Here is a 25,843-nt window from a genome sequence, read left to right as displayed (position 1 = left end):
GCCGGAATAGCAGAGGCTCAAGCATTCAATCTCCAATTTCGGAGCCCATGTTAAGAGCAAACCCAGCAGCCAGCTATGTGGCTTAAGAAATCCTAAAACAAGCCGCCAATGACTCTGAAGCACACCGCCCAATGACGACGGCGATCATTGTTTACCACGCCCACACAAGAGTATTTAAGAAAGCAAAAGCAGAGCCCAAAGATGTGGGTACGAGACCCTAGTGGAAAAGATAGCAGATTGATAGCCCGTCAACCGGTGTAAAGCCCAGTAGTTTATAATGGCAAAAAATCCATAAGAAAAACAGAAACACGGCCCAAACCTCCAGATAGGGCGGGCTCAAAACAAAAATTGCTTGAAATTCAATGCTAATGCCAACACCAATTGTGCAACCAAGAGAAAGATTTCAAGTGATAAATGATCCAAAGGAACTTTTAACATCGTGCGGAAATCATAAATATTTATGTACAATATGCAACTGTACATATCACCAGCAGGTCTTTAAATAATAGCAATAACCAAATTACCAGTATTAAGGCAATGTATACGGTGATGCTAGAGATAATATAGGGGAATGCTGAAACGAAGAAAAAGATAAAAGCAGCGTCCAAATTAATCTACCAATGGCTACTGAGACATCAGATGCCCAAATGTGTTTTCCCCACTGTAAGTAACATAAAGAAATCCATCTTCATCCTTCTTCTCCTCATATATGGCAGACATAATGGCACCTAGAAAACCAAGAAAGGGTAAGCCCTTTATAAATCAAGTAGTAAAAAGGTAAAGCATCAAGCACCGAAGGATATAATTTGCAAGGCATTACCAGTTGGTGGGAGGACATTGTCCACAAATATAAAGATTGCCTTTTCTGCACTCAGTTTGATCCTTTTACGGATGACATACACAAATTGTCCAACAGTCAAGTCAGCTGGGACAAGGTACCTGTACATTTCATAATCATATTAGAAGACTATATAACCAGTTACTATGACCTCACTATGATTTAGTCCAAGACAGAGCATTAAAGAATGAAATGATGATTGCAGATGGAAAATATCATTATCGAAATAAATAAGCAATTGAATGATTCCATATGTCCAAGGAAACCAATTGGCATAAAAATACCAGGAATAGCTTCCACATTGACATGGGAATGATGGTAACAAAATGGAAATATAGGATCATTGCATTCTTAACATCATCAAATCTCTCTTACACCATGAAAACTTACCCCTTAACCTTTATATTACTTTTCTTTTCTAGCTAGGGATGTCTGTCATCACAACCATTGTGCCCAGTGGAGACGCAATATTACAGATAGATAATTCAAACAAACTAAAACTAGATGCTTTTTTAACAGAATAAGGCAATGAATCCAGAGAATACAGAGCCAACAATAAGATAAAGGTGATCCTTACTTTTTCTTGTCTATGTTTGGTATATCACTTCTCTCTGCCCTCTCCACGATCACCTTAAACATAAAGCAGGACAAATTGGACAAGAAACAAGATTAGAAACACAAGCAAAGTATATAATTATAACTTTTAATTACCAACGAATACACAGGCCTACAGCAAAAGTAGCACAGATTAGATCACAACTGACAACAGATTTATCAAGATTGAAGGTAAAGTTCAATCCTTACCGGGATTCTATCAGGGTATTTCTCCCTAATCCTAGCAGCCTCGGCCCTCCTCTTCTCTGAAGCCAGAACCAAACAAATCATTCAGACACTTGGAAAATATAAATAAGTGATTTCTCCCATACACCATAAACACATTGATTTACCATATATAATAACATTGACTTTAAAGAAAAAAAAGAGGCTCCTAAAACCAAATTGACAACAAAATAAAGGATGCCATGCCAGTACATACCAAGATCATGCTCTTGCTTGAAGTAACTCTTTGCCATTCCTCCTGAAAATGCCAACAAAAATTAAGTCAAAAGACCTGCTTTTCAAACAAAATTCCTTCTTTAATTCTTGATGAATTTTCCACTGTCTTAAAAAGCCATGATGGTGCAAAACAAACATATTATTATGGTCAGCAACTCATGCATACAACAATTCCAATCAAAGATACAGAAACAAAATAAAGTCCAAAAACAAACACAATCAATCCAAAACCACCCAAATCTTATCCTTGATCACAGAGTTGATAGCTTTGCACAAATCTTCGAAGAAAAAAAAATCATAACAAAAGCCATAAATTTCAATTTAATCTAAACTTGTCAATCACCCACCAAAAAAAAAAAGGCAGACCAGAAAAAAATTATGTAGATGAGGCTAATAAATATAAAAGGAAAACCCCAGAAGGTAAACCTTGTGAAGATGAACCCAAAAAGAAAGCCTTTTTTCTTGATCAACGAAACTCTCCGAAGCTTGAAGCTCGTGGCTTGCTTCAAAAGACAAGCAAATAATATATCCTTCCTCCCTTTTTCAACGTACCCCTTCCACTCCTTTCGGCCGATTTATTTTTCTTGCTTAATTAATGGTAGTTGAAAGATTTACAAACACCTTTCGGATCCCCTATGGTGTTAGAACTCATAGGTATGATTACAGGTGGAGTGAGTTCATTGGTGTTCATCGGTTTTATATTTGTTTAACGAGTCCTAGACCCCTAGTTGGTTACGGTAAAACGACAGATCATTCGCTATTTTTGGGTTTAACGTCAAAAAGGTATGTGCATCGGACGGCTGAAAGTAGGATGACAATGGGACGTGAACAGAGAGGTGGGTCCCAGGGCAGTTCCACAGTGGATAACAGGGATATACCCGGATCTCTCGCTCAATCTGCTTTGCAATTGGACCCTACTTGGGTCGGTTCTTTACTTGACTGTCTTGGACCCCAAGAAACTTGGTTTAGCCAGACAATCCACAGGGGTCAAGGGGGTACTTTGGAAAATTGAAATGGCCCTCGGCTTTTTCCTAAAGAAGAAAAATAAATAAAAAAAGAATTATTCATAAACAGTGTGACCATGATCAATGAATACTGTAGTGATGCAATTAACTAATATTTAAAAAATAAATCCTTAAATTTAAAATCTTCTTGGGTTAACAAGGCAGTTAGCTAGCCAAGGCTACAATTTGGTTCAAATCAAAACTAAATTATCAAAAACCGAATTATTAGAACTAATATTCCTCTTAATCAATTACTGAACTGGAAATTTATGTAATGAATCTCAATCCACCAAAATGTTTACTTCAGATAATTTGGTTTATTACGAATTTAACCAAATTATGAAAAAAAATCTTATATCTCATAATTTATTGTATTATAATTATTAAAATAAAAATCATATAAATATTCATGAATTTATTTAGAAATAAAAATTTCAATTGTTTATAAAAATCAAAATTTTAATCTAACATCAAACTCCAACATTCATGAGCCATATAATTAAAATCACAATAACTAGATACAAGCATAACGACATCCAACGTAGAATTAAAACACAAAAAATAAATAAAAATTATATTTAAAATAAATCAATAACTCTAACAAACATAACAAAGAAAATTATATTGATGACGAACTAAAATGATTTTGAGGACTGATTAATATGCTGAATTATGTCGATTTGATCGATTAATTCACTCTGCACATTCCAAACCTTAGCTAGCTGTCTTGCCTCCATCCATTTCCAACTTTAAATAATAAATTTTGTAGGCCAGACACTCCTCATCCCACATCCACCGTTCTCGTGCTTTCCCCAACATTTTTCATTTTTATGCTATTTTCCTAGCACCACTGATCGAGGTTTCTTTCACTTGATCATAGCCACGACATGTGCCCAGATTGCGATAATTTCTCAACTCCTTTTCTCCTTAGGAGGCAGACCAGATTGCCATACTTCACCCCAAATAAAGTAAGCAAGACTAGGCCACTTCTTCCTTATATAGGCTTCTAAGCCCAACTGTTCGGCCTAATTCCACCCAATATGGGCTACTTGTGCCCCAGTGGAGAACTCTTAGGGCCTGGGGAAGTAACCTTTTTTGAGTTAAACCCTAAATCCAATATTGATCTATATTAAAATTAGGAAAAGTATTTAAAATTTTTTGTTGAGTCAAATATTCAAATATAAACGCATGGAGAATTGGGTTTACTAGTAATATGAAATAAGCATTATTCCATTTTCTTTCACCTCTCAAAATTGAAAAAGAAAAAAAAAAGACTACTATGTTTCTCTTTTTTGAAACATTTAATCTCTATTTTATGGTTTCAAATTTATTATGATATCCTATCAACCTATATGCCTTCATCTGATATGTCCAAATCTTCTATTCATGCAAATTCCTATCAAAAGATTTAGGTAAGTGACTGCATGCCATGTGTTAATGTCTACTACTACTACTACTACTACTTGTCTAATCCATCTTGATCCCCACGTGTATTGTCTACCATTGCCATTTTCCAAAAGTTTCCAACAGCAAGAAAATAAAAACAGAGAACTGATCAGAAACCATTAAAGTTATGAACATAGAAAATTTTCCAGCTCAAGTCTAATTGAGACTTGAAGGATCATCTTCAGTGTTCATTCTGCTTGACCAAATCTAATAATGTTTCCGAACCTTTTTTGTTGTTAGAGAAACATACAACAAGAAAAGGTTAATCTTCATTTTGGAGGGAACAGATGGTCTTTGCTCTTCTTTTAATAGTATGCAGCCACCACTTAGCAAGGGGAAGAAGAATGAAGAAGGCATGGGCAAAGGCAAATTTAGAAGATCAAACCACCAAGCAAAAACCCAGCCAAAAAGCAAAGCTTGTCTCCTCCTTTGGTTACCACTTTATTTAAGAGTTTATTAAACCCTAATGACTTTGTATTTTCATGCTTTTTTTTTTCCCTTGTGGCCACCCCCGACAGACACCCAACTCATCATGTCCTATTTATCTATTAAAGCCATCAAATACTTTTTAGTCATATGCAATAATTGGTTAATTAACTAGGTTTTTTCTTATGATGGCCCAAATGTAGTCATTGTTAGCTTTATATATAGTCATAGTAATTTAAATAATGGAGTCAGATTCATTTGCAATGAAAAATGATTAATTTATTTTACTTATGTTCTAAGTAACACCCAAAATGTTCGGCAGTCAAGTTGATTAAAATGTACATTACTCTCCACAGATTTATCCTACATATAAATGGATTAGAGGCATATGTTAAAATCCAAAACTTACTCATGTAAATTGGTAAACATTACATTCTTTTGTCTCTTTGGATCCATATTTTTCATGTAAAGTTTCCCTGTGCAGGAGGATTGAAGTAGTTGGGAAATGTTTATATCCTTGCTCAAGCAAAATGGTAGGGTTGAATGGGAACTTTATTTGGGTGGAAGAAGATTGAGGAAGGTATGGCTTATTTAGTTTAAAGTGAGTATGATATATCATTATCATAATGGTTAAAAGCTGACCAAAGTTGCATGAATTACTATAAACGAAAAGTCCACAGCTTTACAGTTTGAAAGGTCATTAAAGATGGGTTACATTGATTAGGCATACCAATGGAAAATCCAAAATAAGACATATATTATATTGAAAAGATGTCCAAAGTGAACTGATCTATGTTGTCTATTCATTTATTGATGTGAAAACTCCATACCCGCAATCTGCTTAAGCAAAAGCTGCTTTGTTGTGGTCCGGTTCCTATGATGATTGAATCTATTTGTTCAAACTCTAGAGAACAGCCTTTGATTATATATAGCTGGTTCAATACTTTTTGTAAACTGGATTCATATATTCAGTGTTTGGTAGATTCAAAACTTCAACAAGATTTTCTTTTGATTTAGGAGAGGAGAATCTTGTACTATCTAACCAAAAGTCTTTTTTTTTTCTCTGTCTTTGCGAATTTGTTTCGGATTCTACTTATAATTGTGTTAAAGCTGCAAAGGAAATTGGGGATGGGCTAATCCCTGCAACTTAAAAGGTGAAAAAGATGCTTATGGGACGAAGGAAAAGGCCTACGGAAGTGGAATGTTTTATTATTTTTACCCTAATTTTTTTCCTCTAATATATGAAATTGAAGAATTAAGATCAAATGAAGGGTGTAAAAACAATTAAAAAGAATAAAAGAATGGTTTTTATATCTTTTTACATATAAGACAAGATATTTGTGTATGGGTTGTGAAAATTTTAACAATTTATTGTCACGTTCCCAAAGACCTATCGAAATCAAACCAAGACAGATAGTCAATTATCTGTGGAAGCCTCTTAAATGGCAGCTTCCGAGGTAAATGTTTTTTTCACAATTAACACAACATGTTGAATTCTTGTAACAGGAAATGAATGTGGAGCAGCACCTAGTTCTAAGCCTATAAAACAAATATTAATGCTAAGGTCAATGCCTACAACAAGGTTTACATTGTCCCTGTCCCCGTGCATGCATCTTGTCCTTCCGGAATGTATATGGTCTGTATGCTTTCTGCTGTGTGAATCGGGATCAATCTTTGTCTAGAAACGTTTTGTGTACATGTGCACGCGTGTAAAATCATGTTAGGTTTTGATGAGTTCTGAACGCTAATCTCTCCGTGTTTCAATCATTTTTGTATTATTTCAATTTTTTTGAATGTCTTGGGAAGAAAATTGTCCTTCTTACACGGCCATGTTTCATGCAGTTCAAAAGCTGTCACCTTGCTCTCACAATGGGGCAACCCCCACTAGCCAAGCAGAAGACGCAATCTTTGATATATCATGCATATTTCATGTATTTTCACCTTGTTCTTGTTTCTTTCATTTTCATCATTCTTCTGGAGAGTTCACGTTTGCGTGGTTGCCTTTCTGAAAGACAGCAAAGAGAGGAAAAACAAATAAACTGGCCTAGCAAATAGCGGCTCTTGTTTCTCATTACCCAAAATTTTGCTATCCTTTTCGTTCCTAAATCGAAATGGAAAGATGAAAGTTCAAATCTTCTCTGGGGACTCAACTTTAAAGATATTGTAAATATAAATTACAGATGGGGCACAGTGTGGGACTGGATCCTGCAATTTCTGGCCTTAATAAGAGGGAAGAGATTGGTAAAACCTTGTCTTCATCACTATCCCAAAAACAAATGACAACAAACCAATAAAAATTACAAAGAAAAGGGCAGAAAATGCAGTAGTAGTGGGACAAAGAGGATTAGAGTAGTGTCACTTTCCACTTCATAAAATGGAAGGAGGCTCTGGTTAGGCATCACATGGGCCTGGAGATAAAATAAAACCTGCGTCGCCCTGACAAGTCCAAATCATGGTTTTCCTAAACAATCCAAAGAGGCATGTCCCCCTCTCCTCCCCCTCTTTCCTCTCCACACAATTGCCCCAAATCTTCTTTTCTTTAAATGCATACATATATAAAAGATTATATTAGACAAGGGGACACCTCTTTTAGGGCTATGCCTCCAACAAGCCCTTTGAGAGGTTTCCTATTATTGTTTTCTTCTTCCCCTCGACAGAGATGCAGGGTAAAAGAACACATAAATCCATTTTAGACAAGACCAGTCAAACTGGGGTTGTTTTATTGTTATGAATTTTATGCTAAAGTTTCGATTTTTTTTTTTTGAGCAAGAAGGCTGAAACTATATGGTATATAAAGGTTTTTGCAATAGATATTTTTCATTTATGGCCGGCAAAGCAAATTGTAGAACAGAAAAGCAGAATTGAGATAGTCAGATTGGCTTGACTTTGAAAATTGAAGTGTTTGATAAGGTGCGGGCCCTGCAATGCTGCAACCTTACCTATCTGGTATAACATAAGTTTGAAAATAATCGTGAAAGAAAAGGGAAGAAACCTGGATCCTAAGTAGACAACCTGTCTGTTCAACAGCAATCCCTGATTGACAATTTGACTGATAACAGTTCATCATAATGCACATTAGACAATAAGATAGAGCAATGAGTTTCACATGAAGTACATGTAACTGATCCCCAGACTAACTGAAGCAGGGTTTTTGTAAAGTTTGTAAATTTGGTCTGTTCAAGTTTTGAAGAAAAAGGATACCCTTTTTAGTGTTTTCCTCTCCCCCCCAACATCCATTTTCTCAATCCAATGGGCAGTTGAAAACCTTTCTCATGATTTTCTCATCTGCCATAATATTATATGCAAAACATTCGTTTTCAATGCATAGGTACTCGAAAAAGACTTTTAAAGATGTAGACTAGAGCAAGTTAAAGCCTCCGCGGTCCTTTTATCGGATTTGCCCAATGCCCAGTGGGAAAAACAAAGTAAAAGAAAAGCGATAGCAACACTGAAGAAAATGTGATAATCTATCTGCTAAGTAGTTGAACAAGGTTTTCAATTATTGGCTTTTCCCTACACCCAATCCCCTTTGCCAGATGTTGCTTTCCTCCTGATATTTTGATTTCGATAAATGGCGACAAATAATTCCTTCACGGCTTGGTGAAAGCTCGTCTTAGCCTAACCGTCGTAGCTTGGAACAATGATGGAGTTATGATTTGAACGATGATGCAAATAAAAACAGGGTTTCATGTAGCTGGGATGTTACATTTCAATCAAATCACAATTAAGCAATGCCACAAAAGGCTGAGAATTGAATTAAAAATGTGTTTAGCGTGTAATTATTGAGTCGTGGAACCCGGTAAAAATTCCATCACTATTGTAAAGGCGAATGCGGTGAAACTGTAAAAGGGCCAAAAAGTAGTAAACTGAAAGTAATTTTTTAAAGTCCCTGATGAACTTAATTCGACAATCAACAGAAATTTGTATGATGTTAATTTAATTATTGAAGAGTGAAGTTTACTACCTTTTGAAAATCAACCAATGAACTCCAATTAATCATTAATAATTAACTTTTGATCAGGATTAAAACTTTCATCTCGAGAGCCAAGTTTGGAATGGATCAATATATCGTGATATAATGGGGGAAACAATGTTCAGACAAAAGGATAAATCTTTTTAGCTTTAACTCGAACCTCTGTCGCATTGAAAAGCTTACTGTACTAACTACCAACAGCTGCAGCTCGTAAAGCTTCCGCGGCAACATAGGATATTATCTCTGGTTTATAGGGATCTTTTCGTCATGTAGGAAACTCCTAGTAAAAATCTACCCGTGAGAGCTGTGATAAGGTACTTCAACACTCATTCTAAGGATTCGGAGATGGGGTGGGGGGGAGGGAGTGGAAAACAATCCAAATTTTTAAAAGAACATGATCTTCCCTCCTTTTTTTCCCCCTCTGATAACATGCCTAAAACAAAAGTATTACGTGTAATATGTGATAAAATGAATAATAATAATAAATTAAAAGAAGGATTAAGATAAAATATAATTCTACGCTATGAGTCAATATTGATCTTGTCACATTTCAGTTTTCTTGAATTTTATTATTATACTTTCAATTTTATTAATTTTTGAATAAAAATAATAATATTGACAAAAATTTAACATTTACATTAACAAGATATTTTGTAAAATATTTCAATACTGATATTTTTTTTATTTAAAATAATAAAATTGAAATATAATAATAAATTTTAATAGTAAGTCATGTTATAGTGACAAATTAAATCTTAATTCCAGTCAAAAAAGGCCAAAATTTAATAAAGGAATAAAATTATTGTAAATTCATAATCGCTCTGTCCAGAATACTTTGAAAATTATTTGAAATTACAAAAATTAAATTCTTTTTAATTTTTTTGATAAGAAGACCCATATTCTATGAAAAGCACCAGATCCGGTCCTTAACGTTGTTGATTTTTTTCTTAGACCACAATACCCTTGGAAAAGGACATAAAAAATAAGGAAAAGCGTTACACTTTTTTTACAAAAATGACAAAGAAGTCCCACTGAATCATCAAGGACAGTAAAAAAGTAGCTATCGTTTCGCTGCTTTTTATTAACCTACCTTTCCAGCCGGAGTAGGGTGAAAAAGTAGGGTAAAAACAACATCAATACACAAACGAAGGTAACCGTAAATCAATCAAAAAACGGTAACCACAATGCCCCCCTCCTCTGTGACCTCGCCGCCATTCACACAAATAAGGCTCGAGGTAATAATCTGCATAGACCAACACGCTATTAGCGTCATGTAGAGCCACTCGGGCTCAAAGTGGGGCCGTAATCCTGAAAGATGAATATGATTGGACCGTGATTTCCAATCGCATTGTTGGCGTTGAGCGTGGGCCCAAGCTTTCATTTCCGAGTTAACTTTTGATCTCAGCCGCAGATTTTTATCTCGTTGTTTGTAATTGACTAATTTTTATAGTTGCTTTCCGGGTTTCAACAATTTTTTTGGGTTTCATCTCCACCAAACGATGTCGTAGCAGTAGAAGAGTGAAATGAACTTTCTTCATTTTTCTCCTCTATTCTTTAATTTATTTCAGCTAGAGGAAAAATAATTATACTCCGTACAAATGAAAATGGCTTACAAAAATTACTATCATGTAATGGTAATTATTCATATTTTAGTTATTTAAGTGACAAATAAATACAAAGACGTAACGAAATATCAATGGAAAATTTTCACTGCCACAGGGAATAAGATAATAGCTAGTTGTAGTAAAGTGTACGGAACATTTCTTTTATTATTGTTTTTAACCTTTCATAGTACAAATTTAATTTTGTGAGATTTGTTTACGAAATGTCGATATGATTTAAATATAATTATAAATTTATAATTTATAATAAATAAAAATTATTTTAATTTCAACTTTTACATGAGATGTTTTTTTTTCCTTAATCATGTTTTCACACAATGTTGACCAACAAAACCCAGTTAAACGATATTTTTCATCTTCATAATCAAACTAAATTTTTACATTCATAGTTAGAGGTGAGTAAAATCAAATCAGATTAATTATTTATTCAAATTAAATGTAATTTGGTTTAATTAATTAATTTGATCAATTGATTCAAAATGTTTGATCTAATTGATATTTTAGTCGATTCTCGATTTTAAAATTTTTAAACAAATCCATATAAAAATTAAACTAATTTTTACATATATTAATATATAATATTTTGTTTATATATTAAGAAGAATTGATAATAAACTTAATTAATAATGTAATTAAAATATAAAATTTTATTATATGTACATATACAAATCATAATCATAACAGTTTAATTTTAGTTATATTTATTTATTTATAAATCTGTATTAATATGAAATTACAATTATATATTTTAAACGATATAATTTATATATTGATATTATAACAAATGATAGTAAATATCCTACATATTAATATGTTACAATTATTATATCTTAGTAATGTTTCTAAATATAAAATGTTATGAATATATATAATTGAATAAACATTATATATATATATTTCATTTATACATAAGCATTACTATAACTTATAATAAAATTTATTTATATGATTACATTTAATAACTTTATTTATTATCATCTTAGTTTTCATAACATATTGTTTTTAATTAATTATTTTTATACAAACTTTGATATAAAACATTGTAACATATAAGCTATGTCATTAATTTCACACATATATATAATAAAGTAATATTATATATATTTAATTTATACATAAGCATTACTATAACTTATAATATATTTTATTTTTATGATTACACTTAATAAATTTATTAGTTTTCGTCTTAATTTTTATAACATATTATTTATACAAAATTTGATATAAAAATTAAAATATTATAACATATAAATTGTATTATTAATTTCATATATATAATAAAGTAATATATTATATATATACATATATTTAATCTATACATTATTTATATATTTGATAATTATGTATGAAATTTAAATTTTTAATATTGTAATTTGTAAAAAAAAATAATAATAAAATTTTATTCTATTAGTTTAAAATCAAATCAATCGAACCAATTATATGTTTAGTTGGTTTGATCTATTTTTTAAAAATATTTAATATATTTGATCATTAAGTATGATAAACTAAATCACCAAATTCATCAATTTGCTCACCCTTACTCAGAATTCACCAACATAAATCATAAAAATAGAAGTGGTGATATTCTGGCGTTGATCAAGTTGAATTAAAGAGAATAATTTAAAGATTTTACCAATTACGGTAAAATATAAGAAAAATATAAAAGAAAATCCACTTAAACAAAATTTTTCTTTCTTCTTTTGCTGATAGATGGATAATCAACGAGGCTCTTGAACACTACGACATACGTCCTAATTTATAAATTGATTTGTCACTGTCTTCATTTCGTTTTTTTTTTTCTAGTGATCTCTGTCTATATTTTGTTTGCTAAGGAGACAATGCGGAATACAATCATAATGATATACCGTAAGTATTCAAAATCATCACCATAATTTCAACGTTTTCCATAAATTTATACACTAATCATCGAATGAAATGAGGATTGGTGCGAAAATTCAAAGCAAAAGGACTCATTTCTACGCAAAAGAGGAAGAAGATCCCTTTGCCTTTTCTAATCCTCCTTCCCAATGAAAGCGAATTTAGCAAAAATGCTTGTTCATTAATACTTAGAATCTTTGAAGATTACAGTACAAAATTTGATGTTAAGTGTCAATTATGTTGCATTATTCAATATTATGTAGCCGGGTTCGGCAAATGCCCTTCAGCCATTGCAAAACTCCAGCTTGCAGAGAGTCAAAATGACCCAGACCAAGAAAAAAAGAAATGGGAGGGCAAAATGACCCCTTTGATAAGTAATAAAGATAAAACATGTGGGCAATTCAGGGACAGTAAGAACATTAACTTTTTGGCTTTTTGCTTTTATTACAGCGGGGGTCACCGTCTGTCTAGGTGAAAAATTTAAGTACATCTTTCATTGATTTAGGTGCCCTGCCTTTAGCTCCACGTTGCAGCCTGAAAAGTCCATAATACAGTGGTGCCTGCCACTGCCAGTGGCAGCAGATTTCATTTCATTTCACTGCCGTTTATTATTTCCTATTACTAGCAGTAAAAAAAGTTAGTCTGCATTAATCAAATCAAATGTTTTTCTTTTAGTAATAAATATCAAATTGGTCGCAAGTTCTAGAAAGTAAAGAAAAATGAATAGGTGCCTCAGTGTATCTGCCAAAGAGCGAAAAGGTCCCTATATTTCAATTCAGCATAATATAATGGAAACAAATTAAAAGAAGGGGCTGGAGCGTAATTACAATTGGAGAGTGGCCAGAAAGCAAAAAAAATGGAGCACTCTGATGGAGTTTGCCAATTACTACTTACCCTTGTTTTTTTGGCAGAGTATTTTCTTTTGGAGGACAATATACCTTCTAAAATAAGGGAAAGACAATACAGTATTACCACTGTAGGGGGTGACAGTAACCCCAGACATGTAGAGGGAGGAGTGAGGGAAAGCTGGGTGCATAGAAAAAAAAAAGGGCAAAAATATAGAGAATGGGAAAATATATTGTGTGTGTGAGAGAGAAAGATAGGGACTAGAGAGAGGGGAGAGAGAGAGAGAGAGAGAGAGAGATGGAGAGGAGGGAGAGCACTTTATTACCTTTTTTATGATGCACGCATCCATGGCAGAACAGGGAAGGGTACAAAGTCCTGCTACGGCACAAGGGTAGAAGAAGAAGAAGAAGAGGAAAAAGAGGGAAAAAAGAAAAAAACAGAAACGAAAGAGAAGTGAAAATACAAAGTAGCAGCAAACAACAAGAAGCAACGGCAACATCAACAATAAGGTCATATACTCCACCCAGAGAGAGGGATAAAAGAAAAAACTTATAAAAAAGGAGTTTTTAGAAGGGGAGAAGAGAGAGATGGAACTGAAAAAATGGAGTTGTTGCGGGATTGAGTAGAGAGATAAAAACAAGGATGGAGCTTAAGAGGAAGAGAAAGAACCGGCTGAAGGACAACCAAAGGAGCTATTCTGGTGAAATGGGTCTGTTTTTTATTGAAGTTGGGAGATTGATTTCATGGCATGCAAAGAAAGATGGGCTTGATAAATCTTGAAGGAAACCGTATAGTATATATTTTTTCTCTTGCTTTGTTGAAAAGAAAAAAAAAAATCTCTTGTCTTTCTCTATCTCTGATCCTCCAAAAAAACAGCTTCTTTGTCTTTTCGTTTGTATACAATACAAATGCACTTTCAGTTACAGGCTAAAGGGGCGGTAGAACTCGCGGGTTTTGCTTCGATTTGTCAACAAGACAAGTGGATAAAGCAGCAAGAAGCTAATAGCTTTAGCTTTGCAAACAGCTTCTACTACAACAACGAACAAGAACCGACTTCTGTTCTTCATATGAGAAGAAGCCAAAGCCCACCCACATCAGCATCCACTCTCTCTTCTTCTTTCAACGGCGGAGCCGCCGGTGCGGGCGGCGGAGGTAATTCCACCGACAACACAACCACCACGGCGGCCACCATAGCACCACCTGAGACTTCACTTCCAAACAACAACAAAGAAGAATGGGCCACGGAGCTTCAACCTATCCCGAGTGAACTAGACCTTGTTCCAGGGCCTGGAGGTGGTCAAAGATGCAATCTCGGATTGGAAGATTGGGAGACTATGTTGTCTGAATCGGCTGTGTCATCGAGTCAAGACCACTCGTTTCTGGGTTGGATCACTGGTGACGTGGATGACCCTTCCTTTGGTCTCAAACAGCTGCTTCAGAGTGGCAGTACTGGTCCTAATCCGGGTCTTGATTTTGAAGGCAATGCAGGGTTGGGGGTTGTTGATCAGGGTCCAGGGTTTGACCCAATTGGTAGCCTTAATAGTTCGGGTCCTGGTAATGTGATTTCAAGTGCTGCTCCTAATTTGGGTGGTTTTCCTGGTTCTGGGTTTCTGCCAAATACCAGCAATAATGGGAATGGGAAGATTGGTTCAGTCATGCCTAGTAGTTCTTCTGTTGGGGTGGTTAACAATCACAAGGTTCTTGGTGCTTCTGTTGGGTTGAATACTAATATTCAGAATCCAGTGTTTACTTCTCCAGCTAACAATATAGGTCTTCCTGTTTCTTTGCCAATGCTTTATCAACAGCAGCAGCAAGGTCAATATGTTGAAAGCCAAGAAGAGAAACCTCAGATTTTGAACGCCCAGGTTTTGATGGTTCAGCAACAGCATCCTCAAAATCCAAACTTTTTCTTGCCATTACCTCAAGAACATCACCTCCTCCAGCCTTTACCAAAGCGCCTCAATCCTGGTAACTTAGAACTTTCTTCTCAGATCCCAAAACTCCAATTTTCTGATGCCGGGCATGAGTTGTTTATGAGAAAGCAGCAGCAACAGCATATGGGGTTTCCTCATGGAGTTCAGTTTGTTCCTCAACAGAAGCCGCTGATGGTGGCAAAACAGAAAGTGTTGGGTCCAGGAGAGGAGATGGCTCAACAACAGCAACAACATCAGTACCAGTTACACCAGCAACAACAAACCACATTGTTCGACCTGCTTTACCGGGCTGCAGAGCAGGTAGGGACTGGGAATTTTTTACACGCGCAAGGGATATTGGCGCGGCTCAATCACCAGCTGTCTTCAGTAGGTAAGCCCCTTCAAAGGGCTGCTTTCTACTTCAAGGAGGCTTTGCAATTACTTCTCATCATGAATAACCCGGTCTCTCCCCCGCCTCTGAGAAGCCCTACCCCTTTCGATGTTATCTTCAAAATGGGGGCTTACAAGGTCTTCTCTGAGGTCTCTCCGCTCATCCAATTCGTAAATTTTACCTGCAACCAGGCCCTCCTTGAAGCTCTTGATGATGCTGATCGGATTCACATTGTGGACTTTGATATTGGATTTGGTGCTCAATGGGCTTCCTTTATGCAGGAGCTTCCCATGAGGAGTAGAGGAGCTCCTTCATTGAGAATTACTGCCTTTGCCTCACCTTCAACGCACCATCCTATTGAGCTTGGGCTTATGCGTGAAAATCTAATGCAATTTGCTAATGAGATCGGTGTAAATTTTGAGCTTGAGGTGCTTAATTTTGATTGTTTAGATCAAACCCCTTATTCTTTGCCTATGTTTCGATCAAATGAAAATGAGGCAGTTGCTGTGAACTTCCCGGTTTGGTCTTCTTCGAATCAGCCCTCTGCTTTGCCCAATCTTCTGCGCTTTGTGAAGCAGCTTTCGCCAAAAATTATGGTGTCCTTAGACCGAGGGGGTGATAGAAATGACCTGCCATTCCCACAACATATAATCCATGCCTTTCAGTCATATATAAACCTATTTGAATCACTTGATGCTGTTAATGTGACTTCTGATGCTGTGAACAAGATTGAGAGGTTCCTTTTTGTGCCAAGGATTGAAAGCACTGTGTTGGGGCGTCTGCATGCACCTGAGAAAATGCCTCTTTGGAGGACACTTTTTTCCTCAGCTGGTTTCTCCCCTGTAACATTCAGTAACTTCACTGAAACTCAGGCAGAATGTGTGGTAAAGAGGGCTCAAGTCAGGGGGTTTCGTGTTGAGAAGCGTCAGGCTTCACTTGTGCTTTGCTGGCTGCAGGGGGATCTTATCTCAGTTTCAGCTTGGAGGTGCTGAGGAGCAGCATCGGACAAGCAGGGGAGGTTGGTTTTTTTAGCAACTCACAATCTATCAAACTCTATCCTGAAGTATGAATTAAGTCAATAATTACTGAACTCTACTGCTTTATGACTTAATGCTTGTGATTGTCTTTGCTTGTGAGTCTCCTCTGCTTGTTTATCTAGAATAGGCGCTATTCCCAGTAGAAGAAAACATCTCACTGGAAAAGTCTAGTAGGGGTTTTTTTGTTTTGGACATATGGATATTCCTGCTATGGTATTATGGTGTCTTTTGTTTTTTGGGTGAGAAGCTGTATTTTCTTCTGGTTAAGGTGGTGATGATATGTTGTATAATTGACAACAAATGAGAGCTAAAATTGCAAATACAACTTACCAGAATTTAGTTTTTATGTTTCTGGGTTGCTGTTGATAAGTTCTCAAATTGTATGTTAGTTTGATGTTTGAATCCTAATTCCTACTGTTCTACTATGTTGCATATAATGCATATTTTAACATGCGACTTGTATTCAGTTTTGTGTGGTTGGAGCTAAGCTCAGTTTGGAGCTGGTTCATCTGATAAGAAATGATTAAAAATAATGTTTTCTTGTGCGTAATTACAGTAGTGATCCTAAATGATGTTGAGATTTAGATGGAAAAAGTGGTAAGATGGAAGAAGTGCTAAAGCAAGCAAGGAATCAGAGAAAATATGTCCAAGGCAGGGTGCCCTTGGCCTTGAACTGCCCTGTCAATATACCATACTATCAAAACGTTTAAATTTTATGAAATAGGAAGATTTCCAATATCTATGTGAAAGTATCTCTTGTGCTTCACCTTCTTCAGAATCTTTTAGGCGCTTAAGTAGATGTTCTTAATTAGATATTGTCAGAAACAGGTAAATATCTGTTAAGTTTTGCTTCAGCATCCTGGAAATTTCCACCCCTACCAAGAAATAATAATACTGAAATGTTACATATAGGAATCATGAAAGATTGGCTGATGTTTTGAAATCTATCTGGCTTAATGTGCAAAATCTGTCCATTTACATTCCTCCTTACTTCTCCAATCCGCCTAGGCTTACCACCACAGGTGTTGCATTGAGTTTCCTTTATCATGCTTTGTCATTGGAATAATTCTAACAGTTCCTACCATAAGTCACTTAAATTTAGGTGATTTGATCTTAAATAAATTTATTGTCAGTTGCGATATCTGTGCTCTTTTATAAGCTTCTGATGGAACTGCCAATGTAGAGTGTCTATCTCTTGTATTTTGATACCTTTTTAGTTAATTTAAGTCAAACATAATTTGCTTCATTAATGAGTAGTTATAATCTGCTTCAGGTTGGTGAATTAGTCTTTCTTTGGAATATCAGACGATGGCATCCCTAGATTCTGTGCTTTGAATATTATTTGTAGAATCAAATATTATTAGAGCCACCTTTCTGCTTAAATCTTATCCTAATTTTCAGTTGGTAGAAAAGTGATCTTTCACCAATTCTTAAAAGTATTTGCTGTGTGTCAGATAAAGAGGTAGTTTACACAGAGAAGGGTGTGAACATTCAGGCTTAAGTTCTTCATATGCCAAGTGTTAGATTTAGACCTCCAACGAAAGTTGAATCCTTTTATTGGTTAGGATATCACCTCTTTCCTTCTAGCTTGTTTTATACAAGCGACATTAATATATACTAAGGTAGTTGTCCTTTATATTCTGTACAAGCTGTTAGCTCGAACGTCCATTACCTTACCCTTATGAAGTCAGTGCTTCCCAGATTTAAGTACTTTTTACAGGCAACTTCACACAAGCATAACCATGAAGCTCCCTGGTTTTCTCCCCTACCTTTCCCTGAAGAGAGCCTGCTAAGAAAGACACGTAAACAAGAAACAACCTTGATTACCTAGCTGACCTTGTGACGAAAACAAGGGTAAAGACCATGCTGCAACCTTGGAAGACAATAAACACAAAGACACCTAAGATTAACTATACTTGCTCAAAGTCTGTTAAACAAATCAGGCTGGCTACAATAACATGGTTTGTGCTGAGTACTTGAATTTTGTCGGCGTGTGTCAGAATATATATTTTCGCCTTGCATGTATTACACCAAACACGTAACGCGTCATTCTCCTTTTCTCCATTTTTCTTTTAGTCAGTATGTTTTGTATCTGTTTAGTGATTATTATTTTAGATTATTGTTTGCATACAAATGCTTGTCTCTTAGTACATTGAATTTGCTATTCTTTTTAATTTGATTAGTTATTGGGCATCTACTAATCCAGTCACATGGCTCATGTTTGATTGAACACCTCTGCCTTCATTACTTTACTCAATTTGAAAGGCCTCGACTTTAATCTAATTTTATATGTGAATGCATATGAAGGAGAAGATAGTCCCATTGGAAATGAATGAAATTCATTTATTATTATATTTATATAGTTTAGGGAGATTAAAATATGATATGAGAACGTGCTGAGTATGGACCGCGACAAAGATTAATCACAGCTTATTTCCTGACTCTCTTTCTTTTTCCTATCAGAAAAATTAAAATATATAATAATATAAACAAATGTAAACGTCGGTTTCAATTGAAAACCAACTTCTATAAAAATCCCTGCAAACAACCTCGATAATGGCCGTAGATTTAAAAATTGAACTAATAATTAAGGTAGTTAATTTTTTATTTCGTAACCTAAGGTGTCCCAAGGATTTTGTAATTTTACTAAGTTTTCTAGCTGGTTTAAATCTACTATTTTATACTAATATCTAAATGTAGGAAAATATGGTCGGTGGATTTGATGAAGGAGAAGCTAAATGTTCCTATTAATTTCTAAGTGCTTGTTTGCTTTGATTTTTTTTCAGTTTATTTACTTTTTAAAAGCAAAAGTCAGGTCAAATATAAAATTTTGAAAAGTTTTTTAAAAAAAATAATTTTTTTTAAAGAATGAAATTTTGATAAAAAAAAGCTTCATGAAAAGCTTTTATGAGGAATTTTTTTTTCTTTTTTTAAAAATGTAAGAGAATTTTTATTTTTGTTTTAAAAATATATTCATTTATTAAAATAATTACAATATTATCTTTTTAATTAAAATTATAACTTATACAAAATTTTATTAAATAATTTTAATTTAATTTTAAAAATTATTATTTTTCATAAAAATTTTATAATAATTCTTAATTTTAAAAAAAATCAGATCAAACATGTTCTAAATGTCTTTTGTTTAAAGCGCAAACCTTTTGCTGCTTTTACCAGTCGCTTTCTTGGGGGCTCGCCTGAAATTTTATTTAAATTGTTTTGCTTGCATGATTAAAAGAAAACAGAATACTCAATTATACGAAATTAGTACCCTATTACTATCAGTTTGATTTTTGGGGTCTAGTCTCCAGGCCCAATCCCAAGAGCAAAAAGATTTGGTGACCTGACGGCTAGCTGTGAGCCATTTAATATGGTTCAGGCGCTTAGGTGCACAAGTGGTCGAAACCCAGCTGCGTGATGGCACTAGTCTTGGCTCGATTAGGCCTTAACCACTACTGACTTACGTGACAGGAAGGGAAAGTGACCAATTTTCTTTCTTCCATTTATATTTTCCAAGTTTGGCTCCATCCAAGGAAATTAAAAGCCGAAGTGTTCATTTATGTGATCCACCATCACCAACTTAAGTTGAACAATTTTTGATTTTGATCCCACCAATAGTAGGGGATTTTATTGAAAACTTGATCCCCAACATGTGGAGAGTCCAAACGGTTGATATGTACAGTTCTATTTCTGCATGAAAGCGTGGGCTATTTGTAGAAACTATTTCGGTTGAGTGGGCCATACATGTTTGACCAAATGATTAATTGATTTTGATTACCAGTAACTTAGATTGTAATCATAATTTGCTAGCAGCAAATCCCATAAGTATCTAGGAGCCCATCAGCTTAATCCCATAAGAAAATCTTGGTTCTCTTTCAAAGAAAAAAGAATAAAAAAAAAAAAAAAGCAGAAATTCTGTGATGAAGTGATGGTGACTGCTGCGTTCATGTATGGTGCACAGTAAGATGAAAATGACTTCAGATTTCTTAGGTCCTTTTCATCAGAGATTCTACTCAGAATCATGCCACGTGTACGGATGGTAGAAGGCGGTAGCATGAGAATATGAATATGTTGATGAGAAAAATAAAAGAAAACAAATAAGGTGATAATCTGATTTTGCATGGAGTATTACTTAATGCTCCAAGTGGGTTAAGAAAGCTAATGTTTCTATGTAAATTAATACATACTCCGATCACCTTTACAATTCCTCATTGTGAAGGAAGAAATCTTGTTCCTCCCCTCAAGATCAAACAGAAGAAGAAAAATGAATGTAGGTTTGAATAAAAGGAAGATGATAAAGCGCCATTCCCAGCTGGTTTTGGTTGTCGTACACTTTCTTGGATCGTTCCTTATAGCCACAGAACTTCTAGTGCTATGCCATTCATGCTTTTTGATCCATGCGTTTTGATTAAAGCCAAATGAATTCTTTTCTTTATCTGGTTATCCTATTTGATATCTTCCTTTTTCACCTTTTTGCCGGTTGTTGATCCGACTTTAAAGTTTTAATCCGACACCAATGCAAGACTCGCCCATATCTCCTGTTTTCAAACATCAAGGCCAAGGGATTGCATGGGAAAGCAAGGTATCTTCATACTTTTGAAAGCAGGGCTTTGGTTCTATAGGTCCATGCCATTAATTATGCCACCCTAAACCCTTGTAAAGACTAAAGCAATGGGTTTGTTTGAAAAATTAAAATGTAGTCTCCCAACCAAGGAAACAGAGCCAGAATACTTACGTTGCCTGGACATTGACTTTTTTGAGTCCTATAATTGGTCACAGACCAATGACACAAATGCCTTCTTGCTTGTTTCTATCCATGTCTAACTCCTTCCAAGTATCAAACGATAAGTTTGACACGAGAAAATCATTTCCTCACCCTTTCCACCCAACAATGATGAGGATATGGAGCACGTTGTAAACGGTTTCTGGATGTGCTTGGCAGAGTCATTGTTTGATGAAGAATAATTCTAATAAATTAAAAACCTTGGGCCATCTAAGTCAAATAAACCTGTATATTTTATCAGTATATCTCTTAGAGCGGTTCAAATTCTATACATTATGCTATTTGCTCAGATAAATAATACTACACTTTTTCTATTGACTTGAATAAAAGTTTTCAACCATTTTTCTATTCTATCTCGAAGTTACCTGTTTTTGGGAAGTCAAATTTGCATAGAAATTCCGGTAGAAAACAGATTTTCGACTGCCAACATTGAACAAGGTGGTGGTGGGATTGATGATAGTGCCGCCAGGACAATGAGGGCATGAAGCATATGATTGAGCAGCGTGTTAGACAAAATTATCCAAAATTTCTTTCAATCGTCCAAAAGGTGGAGAAAGTGTCAGAGAGAGAGTGAGAGAGGGAGAAAACATGGGAACTATTCCGAGAGTTGAAGCTATAGGAATCATGTCCATCATTTCTCCAATATACGACACTGTAACTTCGAGACATCATGTCATATATGCTTGAGGTGTCACGCCAGCTCTTTGCTCTCTGTTCCATGAGTTTTCAGTACTCTTACACGAAGCCGAACACAGAATATATTCGACCTAATTATCTATGCCTGAAGACACGCAGACATTTTGGATAGGTTGAATATGTTGTAGAAAAACAACGGCCAGTTAATTCCATGGTTCCAAGTATACGAACTTCACATCACATTAAATGATATAATATTTTTTGACGATATAATAAGACATGATTCGTGATTATCAGCAGCAAGTACTGTTACAGGGTTGTTTTCATAACCCACGTGCTGGGCACTAGTCAAACTCAAAGTCATTTTAATTTTGTGGCAGAACCTGTCCCAGATAGGGATAGATCAAAGTTGTGGACAGAGCGGCTAAAGCCACAAGCTTTTTTTCTTGCAAGGTAGCTCTAAAAACAGCTTCTCCATGGAAAGTTTAGTGATAAAGAGTACTTTGGGTAGTTTTTAAGTGGGGAAGTGCTTTTGTCATCAACAAGCCTCCTAGTCCTAGGAGTAAGGGATTTTGGTTGGACAACATAGATGCTCTCATGAGCCATGAACCAGCTTTTGCCTCTCCTTCAGTCATGTTTGCCAAAGCAATGTTGAGTGGGTCGCCACTCATCAAACCCTACTTGCTAATGATCCCTTCACCTTTTCCTTTCCTTTATTTTTTTTTAATTGAAGGCAGGCCATACTGATTGATTAATATTAATTATTTCAAAAAATCTATCCGAACCTGAATTCGATATATTTCAAATTAAATCTTAAAACTCTAAATGTTCGTAGTATAATTTTCATTGAAAAACTAGAAGAATCATTGAGTGTAAAAAGTAGTGATTAAACACAAGTGATGTGATGTCTGGTGGAACAAACAATAAGACTCACAAGGGGTACAATCAAACCTAACAGATTATCACAAAAGACAGAAGAAGCGATATTACAGCAAAGAATTAATAGGAGGACCGACAAGATGGAGAAATGGCTAATGCTAAAGGAGTAAAAAAGATGGCTTGATCAGGGTGCGTGTGCAAGGAAAGGTGAGGTTGTGGTCACAAAACCTTTCCCTTGTGTCTTTTGTAGATGCTTTGCCACTATATCTCCTCCAATCCGATCTTTTCAAGTTTCCCTAAGTTTTTTTATGTCTCTGTGTTGTAGTGAGCGTGAGAAAAACGCATTACTTTGATTTAGTTTATGCCAAAAAAGAAAACCAAAAGTAAGTATTCATGTCAAAAAGTCATTAAGAGGGTAGGACCCAAACACACCCCAGCTCTTTCGTTGTCTGTCTCGTTTTCTCCCATGGGTGCCCCATGCTGGACCGATTTTCTTTTTCTTTGAACCATACAGCTCAGTGGAGCTTTGGTTCCACAAAAACTCTTACATGGACAACTTGGGTGGCTTTCCAAATCAGGGGTTTTTCTTCTCTCTTCTATATCTCCTGTTCTTTTTCCTATACTTCCCTTATCCTGTCTTTCACAATTTGTTGTGATCTCATTAAGGTCAACCATGCATTTTATTGCTTGAGTCCTTTTCATGGATGTCTAACGTTTTGTTATTGGAAAGATATTATAGTTAGAGACAGTTTTGTTCCATCTACTATTACTTTCTCTCTCGTCGTCGATCCTCTTATCATTCCAAAAATTTTCAGTCTTTTGCTGAGTCCTCGCTTTCCCCGACCCTACTCTGCTGTCAAGTGTCAACTAACACATCATGACAAAAGTTCGAGAGTGACCCTCAAAACCATCTTTATACAAATTGCTACCCATTGCTAGAAAGTTGACAGCAGGAAAAGAAATTCCATCTTGTTGTCTCGAATTCTCAATTGTTCATTGTACTAGATATATGCCAATTTGCCAGTGATAGTGGACAAGAGAGATAATTGCAATGGCCACGTACAAAAATGTATGGTAATTACCTGTTCTATGACAAGTCTAATACGTACACTGTCCTTCAGATAATCATCTGCTCAACTTAAAAACTTTGATGGATAGATTACATCAAACAAAATGAAGCATATATTTGTGGAAACATAAATTTAAGGGGAGAAGTCACAAAGAGATATTCACATGGGGAAAAAGAAAAGGCAAAGAGACCTCTTGATGTCAGTTTCCTTTCGGTTGTGGGATAAGAGGAGGCTTTGTTCTCTTCTGCCCACATGTGATAAAACATATATTATGAGATTAGAGATATATCAAAGCTGCTTTCGGTTCATGATCAACAATCTGTGGAGATTTTTCACAAATTCTTTCCAAAAGTGATGCAGGGCTGCTTCTACAAGTTCTTGGTTTGCAATGGAAATATTCTTTTTCAGTCGAGGTCAAGGCTAATCCAAACAACGACAAAGCATGGAAGTCATAGATTGACAGGAACTCGTAGCCAGATTTGGTATTTACACACAGAACAAGAACAACTTCTTATGAATTACTGATATCAGTAGTGCTTTCCTAGAAAGCTAGAGATGGAAACTGCAGCAGTTTTGAAATTGCAGCCTTCCCAAAAAGGACCAGAGCAGCCCCATTAATGAGAACAGTTCAACTACCCAGCCAAAAATGTATTTATTTGATGTGAAGGCATATAAATTCTATCATGTCAGTGCAATTTGATGGAGCAAATTAATCACCAGGAAACATCAAATGGGAGTAACTTATCTCATTCCCCATGAATCATGATCTCCAACCCTTCTTGCTATTATGATGTTTTATGTTTATCCTTTGGCCTTATTTTATGTCTAGAAACAAGAATCCGATTTATTTGAAATTAAGTTGATATGTCATCAATGTTAAATTTCTAGAATCCAATCAAATGAATTGTTCTCAGATTGCATTTTCTGACACAGAAATGCACATAATTTCTGGCGGAAATGAGTAAAAACTACTTTGTTCTAGTAAATCCAACATTGCAAAGAGCAAACACTCAACCATTCTGACTTGCAGCCCAGCCCAGTTAGATAGTTTGTGAATCAAACATTGGAATACCAACCAAGGCAAATGAAAACGAATATATCATCTAATGTAGAAGTTAAACAAAAATGAAAAAGAATATATCTAGTAACTTCAGAAACATGAATTCTTACCCAAATTCAATTTTTGTGGCATATGCTTTCATATTAAAAATTCACTTAGAAATTAACAAAAACCTTACACTAGAGTAGTAGTTTGAGTTTCTGCTCACAGTCACAGTACTAACCAGCGATTATCGGCCCATGGGTAATTTGACCCAATATGACTTCTCTACTGGAGGGGCCCATTGCCCCTTGTTTTCGCCAATCTGGCCCAATGGTTGTTAATATTTTTTACTCTGGAGTGAGCCTCAAGGAAGGCCCACTGGATCGCTACTGTATGCCCCGTTTTGTTCGCTATTTCTTGAATTCTGTCTCTGGCACGAAGCTTGCGTAAGAGGTAGCCAGTGGGCGTTGACGTGAGCAACACTTTAAGCATCCCGTATAAACCCCGCTATGCCCGTATCAAAATTATAAGACAGGCAGTTACTTTATTGTCGTGAAAGGCGACGATGGGATTGATCAAGATAACTTTCTCGTTCATGACCGGCACAGTGCTGGGGGTCTACTTGGCTCAAAACTACAACGTCCCAAATATGAAAACTCTTGCAGGTACCGGAATGCTGATAGCCAAGCACTATGAAGAAACGTACAGAAAGCCCAAGGAGAGAGGCGATGATGATTGATCCACATTGCTTGTTTCTGTTTCCCAGGTCTCATATCTTAGGTTTCAGCTTCCAACCCCAATAGTTCCCTCTTCCACTTGTTTGATCGAGCCGATTTACGGTGATGTATACTACATTGTTGAATTGGTCTTGATTAATGAAAAATTGGGGAAGTATTTTTTGCCCATCAAAGAAGTTTCCAATTTGTTTATATTAGCTGCATCAACTCCGTTTCCATTTTTTTTTTAAGAAGCAATCAACATATTCTCTAATCTGGCCTACAAC

The 25,843-nt window shown here is 35.4% G+C and overlaps 2 protein-coding genes across 2 annotated transcripts; one reads left to right on the top strand and one right to left on the bottom strand.

Moving 5' to 3' along the window:
• LOC18606282 (autophagy-related protein 8f) lies at window positions 382–2,498 on the bottom strand. The gene is made up of 6 exons (XM_007039812.2): window positions 2,321–2,498; window positions 1,875–1,916; window positions 1,643–1,698; window positions 1,416–1,468; window positions 821–939; window positions 382–728 (listed from the first exon to the last, which is right to left on the bottom strand). Exons 2-6 carry the CDS (start codon window positions 1,909–1,911, stop codon window positions 625–627), a joined length of 369 nt encoding a protein of 122 aa, XP_007039874.1. The 5' UTR covers window positions 1,912–1,916; window positions 2,321–2,498; the 3' UTR covers window positions 382–624.
• LOC18606281 (scarecrow-like protein 22) lies at window positions 13,210–16,799 on the top strand. Its single transcript, XM_018117893.1, has one exon. It carries the CDS (start codon window positions 13,998–14,000, stop codon window positions 16,383–16,385), a length of 2,388 nt encoding a protein of 795 aa, XP_017973382.1. The 5' UTR covers window positions 13,210–13,997; the 3' UTR covers window positions 16,386–16,799.

The sequence above is a fragment of the Theobroma cacao genome, chromosome 3 (assembly GCF_000208745.1).
Source record: "Theobroma cacao cultivar B97-61/B2 chromosome 3, Criollo_cocoa_genome_V2, whole genome shotgun sequence".
Classification (NCBI taxonomy): domain Eukaryota; kingdom Viridiplantae; phylum Streptophyta; class Magnoliopsida; order Malvales; family Malvaceae; genus Theobroma; species Theobroma cacao.
The sequence above is the reverse complement of the archived record's forward strand: the minus strand, read 5'-3'. Positions and strand labels throughout refer to the sequence as shown.

Coding starts and splice junctions, on each gene's coding strand:
- LOC18606282 (XM_007039812.2), bottom strand. CDS start 1,911: ATGGCAAAGAGTTACTTCAAGCAAGAGCATGATCTTG. Junction 940..1,415: donor CCAAACATAGACAAGAAAAA/GTAAGGATCACC, acceptor TGAAATGTACAG/GTACCTTGTCCCAGCTGACT. Junction 729..820: donor CAATGTCCTCCCACCAACTG/GTAATGCCTTGC, acceptor TTGGTTTTCTAG/GTGCCATTATGTCTGCCATA.
- LOC18606281 (XM_018117893.1), top strand. CDS start 13,998: ATGCACTTTCAGTTACAGGCTAAAGGGGCGGTAGAACTCGCGGGTTTT.